General features: G+C 32.8%; 2 protein-coding genes across 2 annotated transcripts; one reads left to right on the top strand and one right to left on the bottom strand.

The window, feature by feature from the left end:
- Positions 1-442: 442 nt before the first annotated feature.
- LOC131616526 (DEAD-box ATP-dependent RNA helicase 31-like) lies at positions 443-4,956 on the bottom strand. Its single transcript, XM_058887883.1, has 10 exons — positions 4,669-4,956; positions 4,408-4,514; positions 3,965-4,020; positions 3,170-3,394; positions 2,493-2,699; positions 2,303-2,389; positions 1,612-1,707; positions 1,240-1,455; positions 853-1,035; positions 443-764 (listed from the first exon to the last, which is right to left on the bottom strand). Exons 1-10 carry the CDS (start codon positions 4,893-4,895, stop codon positions 537-539), a joined length of 1,632 nt encoding a protein of 543 aa, XP_058743866.1. The 5' UTR covers positions 4,896-4,956; the 3' UTR covers positions 443-536.
- Positions 4,957-7,713: 2,757 nt separating this feature from the next.
- On the top strand, positions 7,714-12,850 carry LOC131616525 (DEAD-box ATP-dependent RNA helicase 31-like). The gene is made up of 10 exons (XM_058887882.1): positions 7,714-8,472; positions 9,265-9,371; positions 9,659-9,714; positions 10,245-10,469; positions 10,818-11,024; positions 11,127-11,213; positions 11,333-11,428; positions 11,604-11,819; positions 12,048-12,230; positions 12,477-12,850. Exons 1-10 carry the CDS (start codon positions 7,826-7,828, stop codon positions 12,702-12,704), a joined length of 2,052 nt encoding a protein of 683 aa, XP_058743865.1. The 5' UTR covers positions 7,714-7,825; the 3' UTR covers positions 12,705-12,850.
- Positions 12,851-16,914: the final 4,064 nt, after the last annotated feature.

Below are 16,914 nucleotides of genomic sequence, written 5' to 3'. Positions count from 1 at the left end.
GTAACCATCAAAAGATCAGCCCACATCAGAACTTCTGATGCTCATCTTCTGAATAACCATCAGAAGATCAGCCCACATCAGAACTTCTGATGCTCATCTTCTGAATATTGAATTACTCTTCAATAAAATTCACTTATATGATATGACATAGTGATAATATTTCCATTGAATGACAGTGTAAAATTTTTGTATACTCTTAGTGCATTTACATTAACCCTTCTATAAAATGTCAAGACTACTTAAAATCTGACATGTAGAATATAATAAAATGTTAGATAAGGTAAAATATGATAAGTTTAGAGACAAAATAGTGTGATTCACAGTACAAATTCATCTGTCACTAACATTTCTGCAGTATTTGTTAAATGATAATAATTCATCTAGAACAAGAAAAATTACAATAGATAATATGATAGTTGAAATAATTTAGAAGTTTCAAGTCTTAAAATCAAATCATAAGGGACCATTTTTCACTCAAGAATATTTCTCTCACACAAAACTATGTTGTCAGATACTGAATAGAATGAATAAATAATCTATTTGGAACGTAAACCAGGGACATTTCCAAGACCCATCTTACGAAGGATAAGATGAGAGATAGCTGGAGGGGTATCAAGCCCCATGCATCTACTGAATTCATTTGCAAGCTCCACTAACTTCTTCTTATCTTTCCCAACTTTCTTGTTGGAATTGTAGTAACCAAGCCATGCTTGATATGCTTTTTCTTTATTCTCCATCTCCACATTCGATATAGCCCTTTCCACCTGTCAACAGTTCAGTATGTTAGTGTATGTTTCGAATCACGAATTTGACAAAATCACATTGGCATCGCGATTTTGTTGCAAATAATACCTTTTTCTTAGTGTCAGGATCAACTGAAGGTACTGGAGCTTTCCCAATAGGCAAATCTTTTGCGGAATCTAAAAAGAATTCTTCCCAAGGAGCTAGTAGCAGTATGCCCTGCCCTTCTTTTCCTTTTCGCCCTGTTCTACCTAGTCGATGTATGTATTGTTGTTTATCAGTCGGTAGCCCAACCTGTGCATTGGACAAATAAAGGAAACATGAAAATCATAACAGAAGGATTACACTGTTAGCAAATGAAGGTAATGCGTTTCCTTTTAAACATGCAGTGAAACAGAACATAAACATGAAAACCATTATGAGATTGGTGCGATCATGCTGATAATATTGTAGTAGAAGTGGTAGAAGTGAAGCAGGGAGGAGTTCCACTTATATTACCTGTACGACAAGAGTAACATCTGGATAATCAACTCCACGTGCGGATACATCCGAAGTAACAAGGATGAGACCCTTTGATCTGCGGAATTCATCAGAAATTCTGGTTCTATAACTCTGAGGCTTTCTTGAATGGATTTCTCTCACTTTCAAGTTCAACCTCCCAAGGAGATCTGAAACAAGTCTTGTGACCATAGCAGTTGTGCAGAAAACAAGAACCTGATAAACCAATAGCTACATTAGATATCATTCATAAGCATGTGAAACATGATGGTTAAATATAATTCTTTTTAGCTTTGTAACCATGTTATATGTCTAATAGTGAAAGAACAAAAAAAGCCTAAACTACAGTTGTTTGCAGATTAAAAAGCAAACCTTATAGTCAGCATCATCAGCAATGTGCTCCTTCAGAATAGCATAGAGTAAAGAGAAATGCTTGTCTAGTGGGGCAACTAAATACTTTTGGTTAACCTGAAATAATTCAAAGCCCCATAAATAAAGATCACAAAAAGATTTTGTATGCTGTCTAGTGCATATGAGCATGCATTACCTTGAACCTGCATATACTCATGAAAATTAAGATATGTATATGATTTGAATTATATTGTCTAGTGCATATGTTCCTGTAAATATCGTTAATAGATTAATAGATTGGTTTGCAGTTTTTTATCCCTATAAGAAGACTGTGAGTAATTTGATTTCTCTCGAGCAGTTCAAACAAATTCAACCAAGTTGGTATCAGTCCATTGAATCAAAGTTGGTAATTTATTTTCATCCCTACAATATGGTTCATAACTAAAGGTAATGCATGCACATATGGTTCATAACTTAAGGTAATGCATGCACATATGGTTCGAAGTTCGAACCATATGCTTGACGCGTATGATATATATGCACCTGCTTGAGGGGGGTGCTAAGATATGCATATATGGTTCAAATTGTATTCTGCATGTAAATATCTCTATAGATTTGGTTAGCTGGCTCTTATCCATATAATAAAGGGATTTGATTGTAATGATTTGGTTATAAATAATAGCGCTGAGAGTAATTTCGCTCAAGCAATTACCTTTGAATGCGTCTCCTCAGTACCCTCCTTAACTGTAGAAATAAATTCAAAATCCTTTCTCAATGCAATCTTACAGACTTGATGCACCTTCACAACAATAGTACGCAAATAAGCAAAATACCCATATTATTATAAAGCATTGGGCATCGTAACTAAAAATGAAAAGGACAAAAAAGAAAGAAATACAAACCGAGTCCGGAACGGTTGCAGAAAACATAAGTGTTTGTCGTTGTTTAGGGACTGCAGCAATTATTTTCTCAATATCTTTGCGAAACCCCATGTCTAGTAAATGATCGGCTTCATCGAGCACCAAGGCCTTCACCCCCATAAGCCTAGATGCAAAACCGGCAGTATTATCAATGTGATCTCTAAGCCTTCCAGGAGTAGCAACAAGGATCTGTAAAAAAACAAACAAATAAAGTTCAATCGGGAAAACTAGTTTGGTATAAGATGATGATTTGCCAAAGGTTGGCGTGAAACCAGATTAATATGGCATGATTATGGTGTAAGCCGTGAAAATAAGAGGTGATCTTCATGGAGTCATTTTTTATATCAGTATTAAACTCTTTTGTATACAAATTTACTTCTTTTCTTTCTTGATGTATGCAAAATTAGTTTTAAAAAAACTGACCTCGAACTGATTATGAAAAAAATTATAGATATTTTTATTTATTGAAAAAAACTAAATCCATCCACCAGTGATGGCTACAACATATAAGCAGCATTAATAACAATAATCACAATACTCTGCATCTTTATGTCAGGAAGTTTAGTAATGTAGAAATAATTCAGAATCTTTTCATTTGTTTGATTACTTGTCTTATGAAAATGCAAAATATTTTTTTTGGTGGCAAAGAAAGAACTCACCTGGCAAGGATTTGATTGCATATGTTTCTGTTCTGAACTAAGATTTGTTCCTCCAATCACAACTTGAGCACCGATGGTAGGATGATACTTAAGAAGTTTAGTTGCTTCTGCAGCAGCTTGACAAGCAAGCTCTCGAGTTGGGCAGATGACAAGAATAAGAATCGGTGTCCGCTTTTGACCACGATCAGTTGGCGGAGACTTCACAACAAGTTCAATCGATGGAAGCTGGATCATATAAATACTTCAAAGATAAGTACAAACTACTAATCATTACTTACCACAAAAGCAATAGAACAATCAATTAGTTTCTACATCACAGACTTGGGCTGTTACATTGAAACTCAATAGTCTTCTATTCTTTTTTGTTCTTTTGCAAGTCGTGCTTGATTAATATTTTAAACTGTTTTTAAGACAATTTGAGATCAACATGTAAATTTCTTTAGCACTTTCACTGGAAACAAGTAAAAAAAAAAGGGTCCTAATGGCTTATATAGCAGCCTGCATGCCTGTAAAATGAAAAACAATTAAAGAAAATAGAGAAACATAAATTTGCTATATCGTAATAAAACATCAAACAACGAAAACCAATGAATTAGGTAGAGAAATCCAAATCAGTAGATTGCTTATTTCAAATGCAGGTAGCTTAGACGTTTATGCGTTCACTCTACATTACTGAATTTACACTCGCTAATAAAAGAAAAAATATGAATAAAAGTGCTAACGATTATTGACAGATCACAGATCGATCATTATTTACGAATGCAATCAAACAAAAACACAAATTAAAAGAATTACCAAAAAGGCTACTGTTTTTCCCGTGCCTGTTTTAGCTTTAGCCAAGACATCCTTACCTAGAAAAGTTAATTCGAGTAAGTGCACCATCATAGATAAACTCAAGATATACGAGAATAATGTTCAAACAAATCAGGAAGAAGACACTTTCTTGCTTAATATTATCAATTAGAATAACTCCTTGTTTTGAAAACAAATAAATTACATAGTTAAACGGTAGCAACAAAACCATACAATAATAACAACAACAACCAAGCCTTATCCCACTAAGTGAGGATCAGAGACATGGATCAACTTTCGTCGTAATGTTCTATTCAGGACTCTTTTGTCTTGTAATTTTTCTAGGTCTCCTCTTCATCTCATCTCCTCTCCTTACCACAGAAACTACATATGACACTAGCTAGTAACTATAACTAGTTGAAGATTGTTCAAGACAAAGAACAAACCTTTCAGAATAACTGGAAGTGTTGCTTCCTGAACAAGAGTCATTTTCTCATATCCAGCATCCTTAATTCCTTTCAGCGACAACGGCGAAACCGAACATTTATCGAATCTGCAGCATCACATCTCAATAATCAAACAAACAGAATACAATACAAAAACACTCTATATTACATTGAGTATAATACAATACCAGTTTAACCTATTACATTCAAAGCAAGTAAACAACACAATAAAATCACGCAAAGTAACTAGAATCACTTAACCTGGAATCACTTAAATAAGAATCAGTTGCCACTATGCTTCCAGAACCACCGTTATCAACACCGTTTTTGTTCAAATTTACTTCTTCTACGACCTCATTGTTGGTAGTTTGAAACCTTTTTTTTGAACTTCCATTAGGTTTACCGTTTTTCAGGTCACGGTTTTTTCTCTTCCGTGAACTGGAGCCGCTGTTTTTGTTGGCCGCCGCGTTCTGGGCAGCAGGGTTCATGGTCTCGGCTGCGGGCTACATTTGTGAAACTGGCGGTATATATAGTAAAGAGAAAACTTAATTTCGTCTCTTAATTCAGGTCTTGTATACTTTTCTTTTACGGTACTAACTACTTTGTTTCTCGAATAATAATTAATTAAAAATAATTAGTCAAGTACCTAGTAATTTATAAGAGTTATTAATATTGGATAGATTATTAATTATTAAATTTAAAGTTAGATAAATTAAAGAGATCGATAAATGTCTTAAAATTTTAAAATGAATGTGTAATATCAAATTTTATGTGTGATTTTTGTTAGGGATACTCATCTCATCATATAGGATAACCACATTTTGGAAATTTTGAAAATGTTTTTTTAATGTATTTGGAGATGAGTTTATGGGCGCAGCACACCAAATCTTGGTATTTTAAAGAGAGACATTTCATTTTTACTAAAAACTAATTTGAGTATGCATTTTCAAAATGTTTAGGAGGTTGCAGAATTGCATCTCTGAAATACCCCATAAAGTTATTTAAAAATTTATTTAGGGGATACTTCAAATATGCATTTTTAGAAATTCCCCTGTTTTCAAGGCAACAATATTGTCTATATATTATTTTTTTGAGATCAACTTATATTTTAGGTCATCTTATGTCATAAATTAAAAAACAGATATAATAATTGATTCAAACATGCTACACATACATTAAAAAAATCACACATTTACTAAAGTAAAATCAAAATGTAATGACAATACACATGGTCATCTTTGAAGGGTGTGCAAGGTGACCTACAACACAGGACCTCACACACTTTCATGATTAAGCTTTGAAAAAATGGTCTCTATATACATATTCCACAATTAATTTACAGTAATATAGGATCTCTTAAATAAATTTCATTACTCAACTAAAGGTAACTTCAACTTCTTACACCGCGCCTTTCAAAAGTTTAAGACGATTCTGACAATACACAACTGGTTTCAAAACTACAAAAAACATTGCAACCAAACATTAACTACTGAGTATGTCTAACCCTTCTGACTTCTCTGCGTGTATTGTAAGGCATTTCGTGCCTCATTAATAATGTCTTCTACGAGGGCCAACTGGGGATTGTCTTTCTCAAAAAGTTTTGCCTCTATGCCCGATCTTCCCATATTCAGAATACACCGACAGACTGTCGACACGTTCTGGGTTTGGTCATCTCTAGCCTTAAATGTCTCATGATTAGATGGCCTAGGTGGTCTTCCAGGATCGTCTCATGTCATGATGAGATGTGACATCCTATAAAACCATATGTCATGTAGCCGTCTACATAAGTTTAATGTACATGAGCTGACACCCTACAATACTCGTCTAGTACCAAATGACTCTCGAAATCCTCAAGTATCACATCAAGATCTTTGTGGCGGAGGTGGGATGAGCAGACTCTTAGGGGTGTCTCAGAATAATCTACAAATAGCTAAATTTGCGCATCACTCGCTTGGGAAGATACATATACATCATACTTGACTCACATGACAGCCATTTGGAGTATAACAAGATGATGTTCAGCTGACGCATTTGGCGATGACCGTTGTATGGACAAAAGGCAATGTGATCCACTACATGATGATTAAGATACACTCGAAATGGCTCGATCGCCTGATTCCCCCTGAGATGGGCAAAAGTGCAAGCGCATGACCAATTCTTAGTGTAGTCAGGTAATGATTCATATAAAATATTAGTAACAAGTGTTACAAAAGAGTTATGAAACTATTAGTAACAGTAAATTGCTATATGCAGCAGGCAACTTCCTGTCATCTGCTTTGTCTTCCATAGACAATCCTTGCCGAACTTCAAGTGTAAGTAGACCAAACAGCTGACCCTCCAATTATACTCGTGAATCATTGTCAAGTCGATGAAGTATTTAAGGTAGGGCACTTCGATGTAGGTTGCAAACAAGAACAAGAGGTAACACCTCAATGCACATTATTGGTGGTACTCAACATACATATAATCACTTTCGACACCCTAAACCCACTATAGGTGATTTTTATAAAGTTCTTACAAAAATTTAAATCTAGCAAATCATGAAAAAAAAGGCATAATACCTCATTCTCTATTAGCTGTGAAGAAGGAAAAAAATTATTACACTATAAATCATAAAAATAAAAACCTCTAAATAAAAAATCTGAAACTTAGAAAAATATATTTTTATATTATGATTCTTCGCATTTAAAAAGAATAAGAGAAAAAATTTATCAAAAATAAAAAAAGAAAAGAAAATAAACATGTAATTTTTTTCCAAATTTCATATGCCCACGAGAATAGAAGAAATTGTGATTTTTGTTTTTTATTTCAAATAGATTTCATTATTTTTAAATTCTACATTTGCATCATTATAATTCATCATCTTCCTCCTCCAATTTTTTGTTATCACATTCACAATGCTATGTACACAGACAAAAGAAAACAAAAATGGAAAAAAGACAATAAAAAAAGTTGAGTAAAGGCAAAGGAAGATGAAAAAAAAAAGGAGAAAGATGAATTGTGAGAGAAAAAATGCAAAGGAAGATATTTTTACGGAACTTAGATATTTGAATAGTTGAAAGTTAACTTCCACATTTCTACACGGAGTATTCATCTTCTTACCAAAAAGGAAACAAAAGGATACTACTACTAGTACTAGCACAACGGTCATCCGGTTGGCTCGTGCTTATCATAGAAAATAAAACCCGGTTGGGTCGACTTAAACCGGGTTTTTGAACTTCAGAAATCAGAATTGAACCAACCCAAGCAAACAGACCCCACAGAAATTCCAAATGAAAATATCTCATATCTTCTTTCTGTGTTGTATGAAATGAAACAAATGTCTTAAACCCTTTTAACCTACAAAAACCTCTTCTTCTTCTTCAGAAGAAACTGCTTCAACTCCTAAAACTCTCATTTCTCTTCTACAGTCACTACCATGCCCTCAAAACTCTTCTTATCACAAATGCGTCTTCTTCACTCTCCATTTCTCTCTCAATCTCTCATCAAACTCTCCCACCTCCCACTCCGCAACGCCGCGTTTCGTCCTCGAACTTTCTCCGTCCGTCCTGACAGAATCAGAGCTTCCAAAAGCCTCGTCGACGACGAGGCCGAGCTCAGTAACTGGGTCGACGACTTGCGAACCGGTCGCGAAACTCCCGAGACCACTAGACCGGGTTCTGGTCCTGGTAAAGATAGCGGGTTCCGGTCACGGAAGAGTAGTGCTGTTAGTAGGGGTTCTGGTTTGGGAGAAAGAAGGGGTGGTGATTTTAGGAAGGGGAAACCTAGTTTGAATTCGAAGAGGAGGTTTCCGGTGAGGAGTGATAGTAGTGATGTTGAGGATGAGGTTGTGGATGTAGGCAAGTTTAAAGGTGGTGGTGGTGGTTCGGGAAGTATTGGTAGGTTTATTAGTGAAGAAGAAACTGAAGATGAGATTGAAGGAGAAGAAAGTGATGAGGAGATTGTTGAAAAGAGTAGAAGTGTTTTGTTTGGTAAAAAAGTAAGTGGCTTGTCAACAACAACAACAACTACTACTACTAGACCTGCTTCATCTGGTGGAAGTGATTCTTATTTAAGCGAATCCAGGTGTGTTTGTGTGTTTGTTTTCATAAATAAGCAGTTTCTGTTTTTATTTTTATGAATCTAGATTGTTTGCCTTAATGTTTGGTGCCTTATCTGTGATTGTATTTGGTTTATTTGCTATTGGATGTTATAGGTTAACTGGTGGTATTTTAGTTTTAAAATATGGTTGCTGTTACGGTTATGCTACAAACCTTTATATTGGGTATACTTTGGACAAATGCGGTTGTAATTGCATTTGCGAATATATCTAAAACCGTTAGATTGTGGCTGAAATTGCGGTTGTGCATTGCAATTTAAAACTTCGTGTAGAACAAATAGAAACAAATGAATGAGACGGTGCTCTTTGTTCAGGCACAATAATGATTTTGGAACTTTGTATTGATACGACCAATTTTGAGAGAATATGAGCTTGTGGTGCATTTGTTTTTCTTACACACTTGATTTGCTTACTGTTGGGTAGTTAGACTTGAACCTTTTCTTTTGGCGGGGGTGGGAGATTGGGGAAAGAATATTAGAGAAGCACTATATTCTTGCTTATATAGTTGATTTTAATGTTGGATGGGTAGGACAATGCATTGCATGCTTTCTTACTGGCTTGAATTTGAAAATTGGTGTGGGGGTGTTGTGTTGGTGTGAGGATAGGCATAAATAGGTGAGCCTTGTGCTTATATATATACACGCTTTTCAGTCCATCTTTCATAAATCTGATATGTACTTACCCTTCATATCCTAGTTTGCTGCACTGTTTTGCTCCTGTATTTTGTTTGTCTGATTTTTTGAGATATGATGCCGCAGATTCGACCAGTGTTCAGTCTCTCCACTGTCCTTAAAAGGAGTCAAGGATGCTGGGTATGAGAAAATGACTGTTGTGCAGGAGGCTACCCTTCCAGTAATTCTTAAAGGTTTATTCTTTTTCATAGATATTGTGTCATTTTTGTGTGGTTGTGTTCTTCTACTGTGTTCTTCCACTTTTTCCAACCTTGCTTTTGGGATAGGATCTTTTTCCTGTGATTACATTTTTTGTTTCTATTGTATGTAACTACATAATTATTCAGTTTTCAAAACTTGGAGTTATTCTAATTGATGATATTAAGCAAGAAAGTAGCATCGTCCGTGATTAGAATGGCATTATTCTCATATATCTTGAGTTTATTTATGATGGTGCACTTACTCCAATTAACATTTTTAGGTAAGGATGTCCTAGCCAAGGCTAAAACAGGCACGGGAAAAACAGTAGCCTTTTTGGTAAGTCTCTTAAATTTGTGTTAGTTCGAGTGCATTAATTATTAATGGCCTCTCTGTTAATCATCACTAGTATTTTTCTTCATATTTTTTCTACTTTGAGCATCACTTAAAGTAAGGTACAGTGAACGTGTAAACACTTAAGCCTCCTTCGGAATAAACAATCTACTTAATTGATCTCTTTATTTAATTCCTTGGCCTGCATTTTTTATATTTTATTATGATATACAGAATTTCTGTTTCTCTCTATATTTTTCTCCAGGCATGGGGTTTACTATAAGCAACTAGTATCCCCTTTTCTGTTTAACTTGTTTGCAGTGGAAGTACTAAAGGAAATTACATGTTGATTACAATATCTTAAAACTGTTTAGAATATTATTAGGGTTTACCTTGCATAAAAATATAAAAGAAGTCTATTTGAGTTTCAATGTCACACCAAAATCTTTGATGTGTAAACTCGTTAATTGTTCTATTGCTTGTGTAGTACGCGATGATTAGTAGTTTATACTTACTTTTGAAGTATTTTTATTCAGCTTCCATCAATTGAAATTGTTGTGAAGTCTCCACCAAGTGACCGTGATCAAAGGCGACCACCAATTTTTATTCTTGTCATATGTCCTACTCGAGAACTTGCTTGTCAAGCTGCTGCCGAAGCCACTAAACTGCTTAAGTATCATCCTACCTTAGGTGTTCAAGTTGTGATTGGAGGAACAAGACTCACATTAGAACAGAAACGCATGCAAGCAAATCCTTGCCAGGTGAGGGCTTTTTCTTTGCCATCAAAATTATTTTATGTAGGCCTAAGCCTTGTGCACATCCTTATGTACCCAAAACAAAATCCCTGTACATTTCGATAAGACAAATAATCAAACAAATGAGAAGATTCTGAACTATTCCTACCGTACTAAACTTCCTGATATAATGATGCGGAGTATTATGATTGTTTTTATACTGTTTTAACAAGAAGCCAGAACTCATATTCAAGGGTTAAATACTAATTTTAAAAAAATGACTATGAAAATCACCTTTTATTTTCTTTGGCGAATTATCATCTTATAGCAAACTAGTTTTCCAGACTGAACTTTATTTGTATGCTTTTTGTACAGATCCTTGTTGCTACACCTGGAAGGCTTAGAGATCATATTGAAAATACCGCTGGTTTTGCATCCAGGCTTATGGGGGTGAAGGCTTTGGTGCTTGATGAAGCTGATCATTTACTAGACATGGGATTTCGCAAAGATATTGAGAAAATAATTGCTGCAATCCCTAAACAACGACAGACACTTATGTTTTCTGCAACAATTCCTGACGAGGTTTGTCTTACTTTTTTTCCTTTTCCTTTTTAGCTGTGATGATTCATGTTTTATAAAAGATATGCGGATTGTGCTTATTATCAAATGATTGTTGTTGTGAAGGTGCGCCAAGTCTGCCATATTGCTATGAAAAGGGATTTTGAATATATTAATACAGTACAGGAGGGTAGTGAGGATACACATGCACAGGTATTGTTTGTAATTTCATGCTAGTAATAACTCGTTAGATACTTACATGTGTATGTGCATATGCATCCATCATATAACATTTTTTGGATCTTTATTTATGGTGCTTTGGATCATTTCAGGTCCGCCAAATGCATTTAGTTGCACCATTAGAGAAGCATTTCCCTTTACTCTATGCTATTCTGAAGGAGCACATTGCAGATGATGTTGACTATAAGGTTTGCTTTCTAATCCGTAACCAACTGTATTTTAGTTTTTTCCTTGTCCTTTCACTATGAACTGTTTAGATTAGTATTTTGGATTGGTAAACTGTGATTTTACGACAAAGTTTAACTTTTACAATCATGTTTACATGGTTTTGGAGGATATATAATATAGCTACTGGTTTATCAGGTTCTTGTTTTCTGCACAACCGCCATGGTCACAAGACTTGTTGCTGATCTCCTTGGGGAGTTGAACTTGAATGTCAGAGAAATCCATTCAAGAAAGCCTCAGAGTTATAGAACCAGGGTTTCTGATGAATTCCGGAAGTCAAAGGGTCTCATCTTGGTTACTTCGGATGTATCCGCACGTGGAGTTGATTATCCGGATGTTACTCTTGTTGTACAGGTATATTTGGATCTCATTCCTTCTTTCACTTGTGACTACATTACCAGCATGCTCGTGCCCATATGACATATGAATTTATGTCCTGTTTAATGCATATTCGCAAGGACACTTAATACATGCATTTGCTAAAAGTGCAAGCCTTTTGGTCATGATTTGATCAAATGTTAATTATTTAACGCTATTACTAATTTTGAATTGTCACATTTCTTCCATTTCTATAATGAACAGGTTGGTCTGCCGGCTGATAGAGAACAATATATACATAGACTAGGTAGAACAGGACGAAGAGGAAAAGAAGGGCAGGGCATACTGCTGCTTGCTCCTTGGGAAGAGTTCTTTTTAGCTACTGCAAAAGATTTACCTATTGGGAAAGCTCCGGTCCCTTCGGTTGATCCTGACACTAAGAAAAAGGTATTATTTGGATATAGTAGGGAAACAATTCTTGATTTTCTTCTAATACTTTGGCAAGTTTTTAAACAAACAAACCAATATGTAGAGCAATTCTGGAATAGCAACGAGTTTGGCAGAGTTGCAGTGTGTCACCATGATTTTGGCAAAAACTACACTTGAGAGATTTAGCAAAGTTATAGTGCCACCATGAGTTCTTCAAACTCACAGTGATTCCAACAATGCACTAACATTTTAAATTGTTAACAGGTGGAAAGGGCTCTATCAAATGTGGAGATGAAGAATAAAGAAGCAGCATATCAGGCATGGCTTGGTTACTACAACTCTAACAAGAAAGTAGGGAAAGATAAGTATAGGTTAGTGGAGCTTGCAAACGAGTTCAGTCGATGCATGGGGCTTGATAGCCCTCCAGCTATTCCTAAGCTTGTCCTTGGCAAGATGGGTCTTAAAAATATCCCTGGTTTACGTTCCAAATAGGTTATTTATTTATTCATTCCATTTAATTTCTGATAACTCAGTCTTATGAAAGAGAGAAATGTTCTTGAGTTGTAATGCCCCCCTTATAGCTGGATTTTAAGACTTGGAACTTCTAAATTTCAACTATCATAGTAATTTTTTCTGTATATTTTGTACTTCTAGATGAAGTATCATTTACAACCGCTGATTCAATCATTTAGTTTATGAATTAAACATATACCTTGAATTTTTTTTAGGTGTTGAAATATGATAAGAATATACATTTTGAAGTTTTTACTTTGGTCATTCCCATTGTTATTTTAAAAAGCTTAAAGATTGTCAATTATTATTTATTGGGTTAAATATCTACAAATATGCCAATTTTTATTTTTAGTCCCTATAAAATTTTTCTTCAAACTTTGGTCCCTGTAATATTTTCCGTCTCCATGGTTAGTCCCTCCTGTTAGAATCCATTAACGGTGGGTGACGTGTCATGTCAGTTGTGTTAATTTATTTGACAGCTGTGAGACGTGTAGGATAATTGTTTAGAATTAAAAGGGATTGTGTAATTTTTTTTAACCCTAATTTCATTCCACCTCTTTTCCTTCCTCCTCTTTCCTTGTTCCTCTTCCATCGTCATCTTCTCAGATTGAAGTCCTTCTTCCCCTTTCCTTGTTCCTCTTCCACCGTGTTCTTCTCAGATTGAAGTTGTCTTCTACTTCTTTAAAGGCTTAAGCTTTCCGCAAAGTTACGATGTCATCTTCATCAAGGAGAACGAAGTCAACATCGTATCAATCCACAAGTGTGAGTACCTGTCCAGGTAGAAGGTGTGCGTGTGATGCTCGGATGACTTCATATCATTGTAAGAATGAACCTAACAAAGGGCGCCTGTTTTGGAGATGTCCATTTCGGCAAGGTGAGGAAACTTGTAACTTATTTATATGGGATGATGATATTGAAACGAACTGATGTTCACGAAAGGTTAGATGATGAAAGGATAAAAAATGAGAGCAAAGTTAGGGAGGTCCAAGGTCTTGAAACTATGAGGGAGTTGTATGAAATTTCACAGAAGAAGAACACGAAATTGAAGATGAAGATAAAGTTAGATGCTATGTATGGAAAGATGAAGTCTTGGTGTATTGTTGTTTCTGTAATGGTCAATATGTATTTTTTATGGAAATGTAATTGTTGAATCAGTGTTTGGAATGTATACTTTGACTGTAATGTTGTTGTTATGCAAATCTTTGGCTGTAATGTGTTGGATGTAATGTAATATTGATTTAGAGTTGATATAATCTGAGTTGGATAAGTTGTCTATCATTGAACTATAATTTGTCTCATTCAATTGACCTATAATTTGTTTCTCAAATGATCTATAAGTTGTCTCTAATTTGTCTTCCAATTGACATATAATTTGATCATGAAAGTGACCTATAAATAATCAGCTATAATTTGGTCATAAAAGTGACTTATAAATTGGTCATAAATTTGACTCCAAAATTTGGTCATAAATTGGTCATAAAAGTGACTTAATAATGAGCTATAATTTGGTCCAAAATTTGCACACATTAAGATTAGACTCCAAAATACCATTGACATATCATTAGGTTTGTTAGATATGTTCATAAAACACACAAAATAGATTGCAATAACATCAAAATAGTTAGAGGACTAGCCTCAGTAACATTACAAACATTACATTTCAAAATAGTTCAAACTAAACAACATAAATATGTCTTTTTTCACTGAGTCATCCTTTTGCAAATGGCCTCCCAATTTTCTGTCTGTTTTCCACCATTAGTCTGGTCTGAGGGGACATCATCTTCATTAATGAAAATTGAAAATATGAAAAAAAAACAAATATAAAATGAAAGTGAGAAAATATGAAAAAAAGAAATGTGAAAGAGACTCAAAATTTTAATGAAGAGAGAGAATGAATGTATGTAATATTTAATTATGATTTAATTGATGAAAATTGAAAAGTAAATGCCCACGTCATGCTGTAATATGAGATGAGAACTGAAAAAAAAATACATTATTTGATTACTTAAATATTATTTTCTTAATATAAATAATTTATAGTAAAAGTGTAATTTATAAATTTTATGCAATTGATTTTTAATAGATAGATAGTAAAATTTTATTGCAATGGACATACAAATGAGATTCTAGAAGTCACTTACAAATTGTGAACGCATATGCGGACTTTTCAAATAATAATTCGGATCAAGATATTATAGTTTATTTTAAAACCATTGAATCCCATTGATAATAAAATAATAAAAAGCAATTATAAAAATATATTAATTTTATCTTAATTCAATAAATAAATAAAATTTATAACTTTTCTCTATCAAAATTTATCATTTAATATGATTTTTTTCAACATTAAACCTTTCCTTTTTTTTCTTCTCAAATTTATATTTTTATTGTGTTTGCTTTTCAAAAATAGATTTCCAATTCTAATTATTTTATAATAATCAATTACTACTTCCATCCTTAAATATAAGACTTTCTAGAATAAATTATTGGAGTAATAATTTTATTGATTATTTGTATAATTTTATAAATTTATTTTTAGAAGAGAAAATTATTATTGTTTATGTAAAAATATTTAACGCAACTTGGAGAAAAATATGATTTAATTAAGAGTATATTTGCAAAGAAATAATTAATAAAGCTAAAAATAGAAAAAAGGTCTTATAAAAAGAGATAAAGAAAAAGTTTTTATTTAGGGACGCGGACCATCCAAATTCATTCGATCTACGCATTAGTCACCCCTAATGTGTTGAAAGAGATAATAATGAATAAATATTAAATAGATTTTATCTTTAATAAATGAATTTAAATAGACTTTTTAAAATTATTTAAATAAATTTTAAATGGACAAAATTTAGGTACAATTCATGAAAAATATTATAAGTGTATAATTTTCTTTTACACATATGCAAATTGCTCCTATTTTCACCCATTAAATAATATTTAAGTATATTTATTATATTTTTATTAAAAAAATAGTAAAAACCACATTTTAAAAAAAAATTGTACCTACCATTTTAAATATATTAATTTTTTTCTTTGGTACTAGTATATATTAATCAATTGTTTTAAGTCATTCATTTACATCCAAATACATTCATCATTTTTTTAACAGCTAATAAATATTAAGTGGTATAATGATTCAATAAACATTAATATTTTATTTTAATTTTATTAAACTTTTTCTTTTGTATGCATCACTTTTTTTTCTTTTAGAATTTAACTAAAACACACCGACTAAGTAAAAAAAATTTACACTATCACTATCAGTTAATCATAATGTAAAATTATATTAACAAATATGATTTCATTACAATTTTATGAAAGAAAAAAACTTACAAAAGAAGAGAAATTGATATTTATGTATTAAATAAAATTTTCATATTATATCTAGTGCTCTTGAAATTTTGGGTTAGTGTGCTCACAAAAATATCATATAATTAGAGGTGTTTGCTGTGCAATTTTGAGACAAAAACACATTAAATTCAAAGATTCTATTACTCATGGTCCATATTGGTTTTGGACTACTAATTAAAAAATACAATAGGATCCAATCTAATTTTATTTGATTTAATTTGGATCAATTTTTAGATATCTAAATTAAAAACATAAATTTTCTTATTAATATTAACATTATAAAAAATATTATAAAATATTAGGTTTTGAAGTAATATATATCCTATTATTATAACACATTTATAATTAAAATTACAAAATGAAAATGATCAATTATGATTAAAACAATTAACTAATAAAAAATAATAAGTATTTAAAAAATATGTGTATGTGGTTTGCTTCGATTTGTATTGATTTTGAAAAATTGATCCAAAATCCAATCATATATGAACAATTTTCATAAAATGAAATTAAAAAACATTCAATAAATATTTAATTTATTGCAGTTTTAGATTTTTTTGAATTGGATAAAAAAATATATTTGTATTGGTTTAGATATGAGCACTCCTACCTATAACCAAAAGAACTAATTAAAACAAAAGAGAGTAGAATATAAAATATGACAATAAAACAATGTGATAAAAGGCCTAAGAAAAATAAATTTGTATAAAAAGATATTGTTATGATCGTAATCAAAAGATCTGAGAATAAAATATTGTGAAAGGAAGACAACGTAATGATTTTTGTGATTTCGATCGATACAAATATTATGACGCTATAGTGGGAATTTTGTCTT

The sequence above is a fragment of the Vicia villosa genome, linkage group LG7 (genome assembly GCF_029867415.1).
Source record: "Vicia villosa cultivar HV-30 ecotype Madison, WI linkage group LG7, Vvil1.0, whole genome shotgun sequence".
Lineage (NCBI taxonomy): Eukaryota > Viridiplantae > Streptophyta > Magnoliopsida > Fabales > Fabaceae > Vicia > Vicia villosa.
Note: the sequence above shows the minus strand (reverse complement) of the source record. Positions and strands in the feature narration are given on the sequence as shown.

Bases quoted from the DNA above. Each gene is read 5' to 3' on its own strand.
- LOC131616526 (XM_058887883.1), bottom strand. From the start codon at position 4,895: ATGAACCCTGCTGCCCAGAACGCGGCGGCCAACAAAAACAGCGGCTCC. The intron at 4,515-4,668 runs GTTAAGTGATTC...GTGATGCTGCAG, and splicing joins TCTTATTTAAGTGATTCCAG to ATTCGATAAATGTTCGGTTT. The intron at 3,395-3,964 runs GTAATTCTTTTA...TATATGATCCAG, and splicing joins GAAAAACAGTAGCCTTTTTG to CTTCCATCGATTGAACTTGT.
- LOC131616525 (XM_058887882.1), top strand. From the start codon at position 7,826: ATGCCCTCAAAACTCTTCTTATCACAAATGCGTCTTCTTCACTCTCCA. The intron at 11,025-11,126 runs GTTTGTCTTACT...GTTGTTGTGAAG, and splicing joins CTGCAACAATTCCTGACGAG to GTGCGCCAAGTCTGCCATAT. The intron at 11,429-11,603 runs GTTTGCTTTCTA...CTGGTTTATCAG, and splicing joins CAGATGATGTTGACTATAAG to GTTCTTGTTTTCTGCACAAC.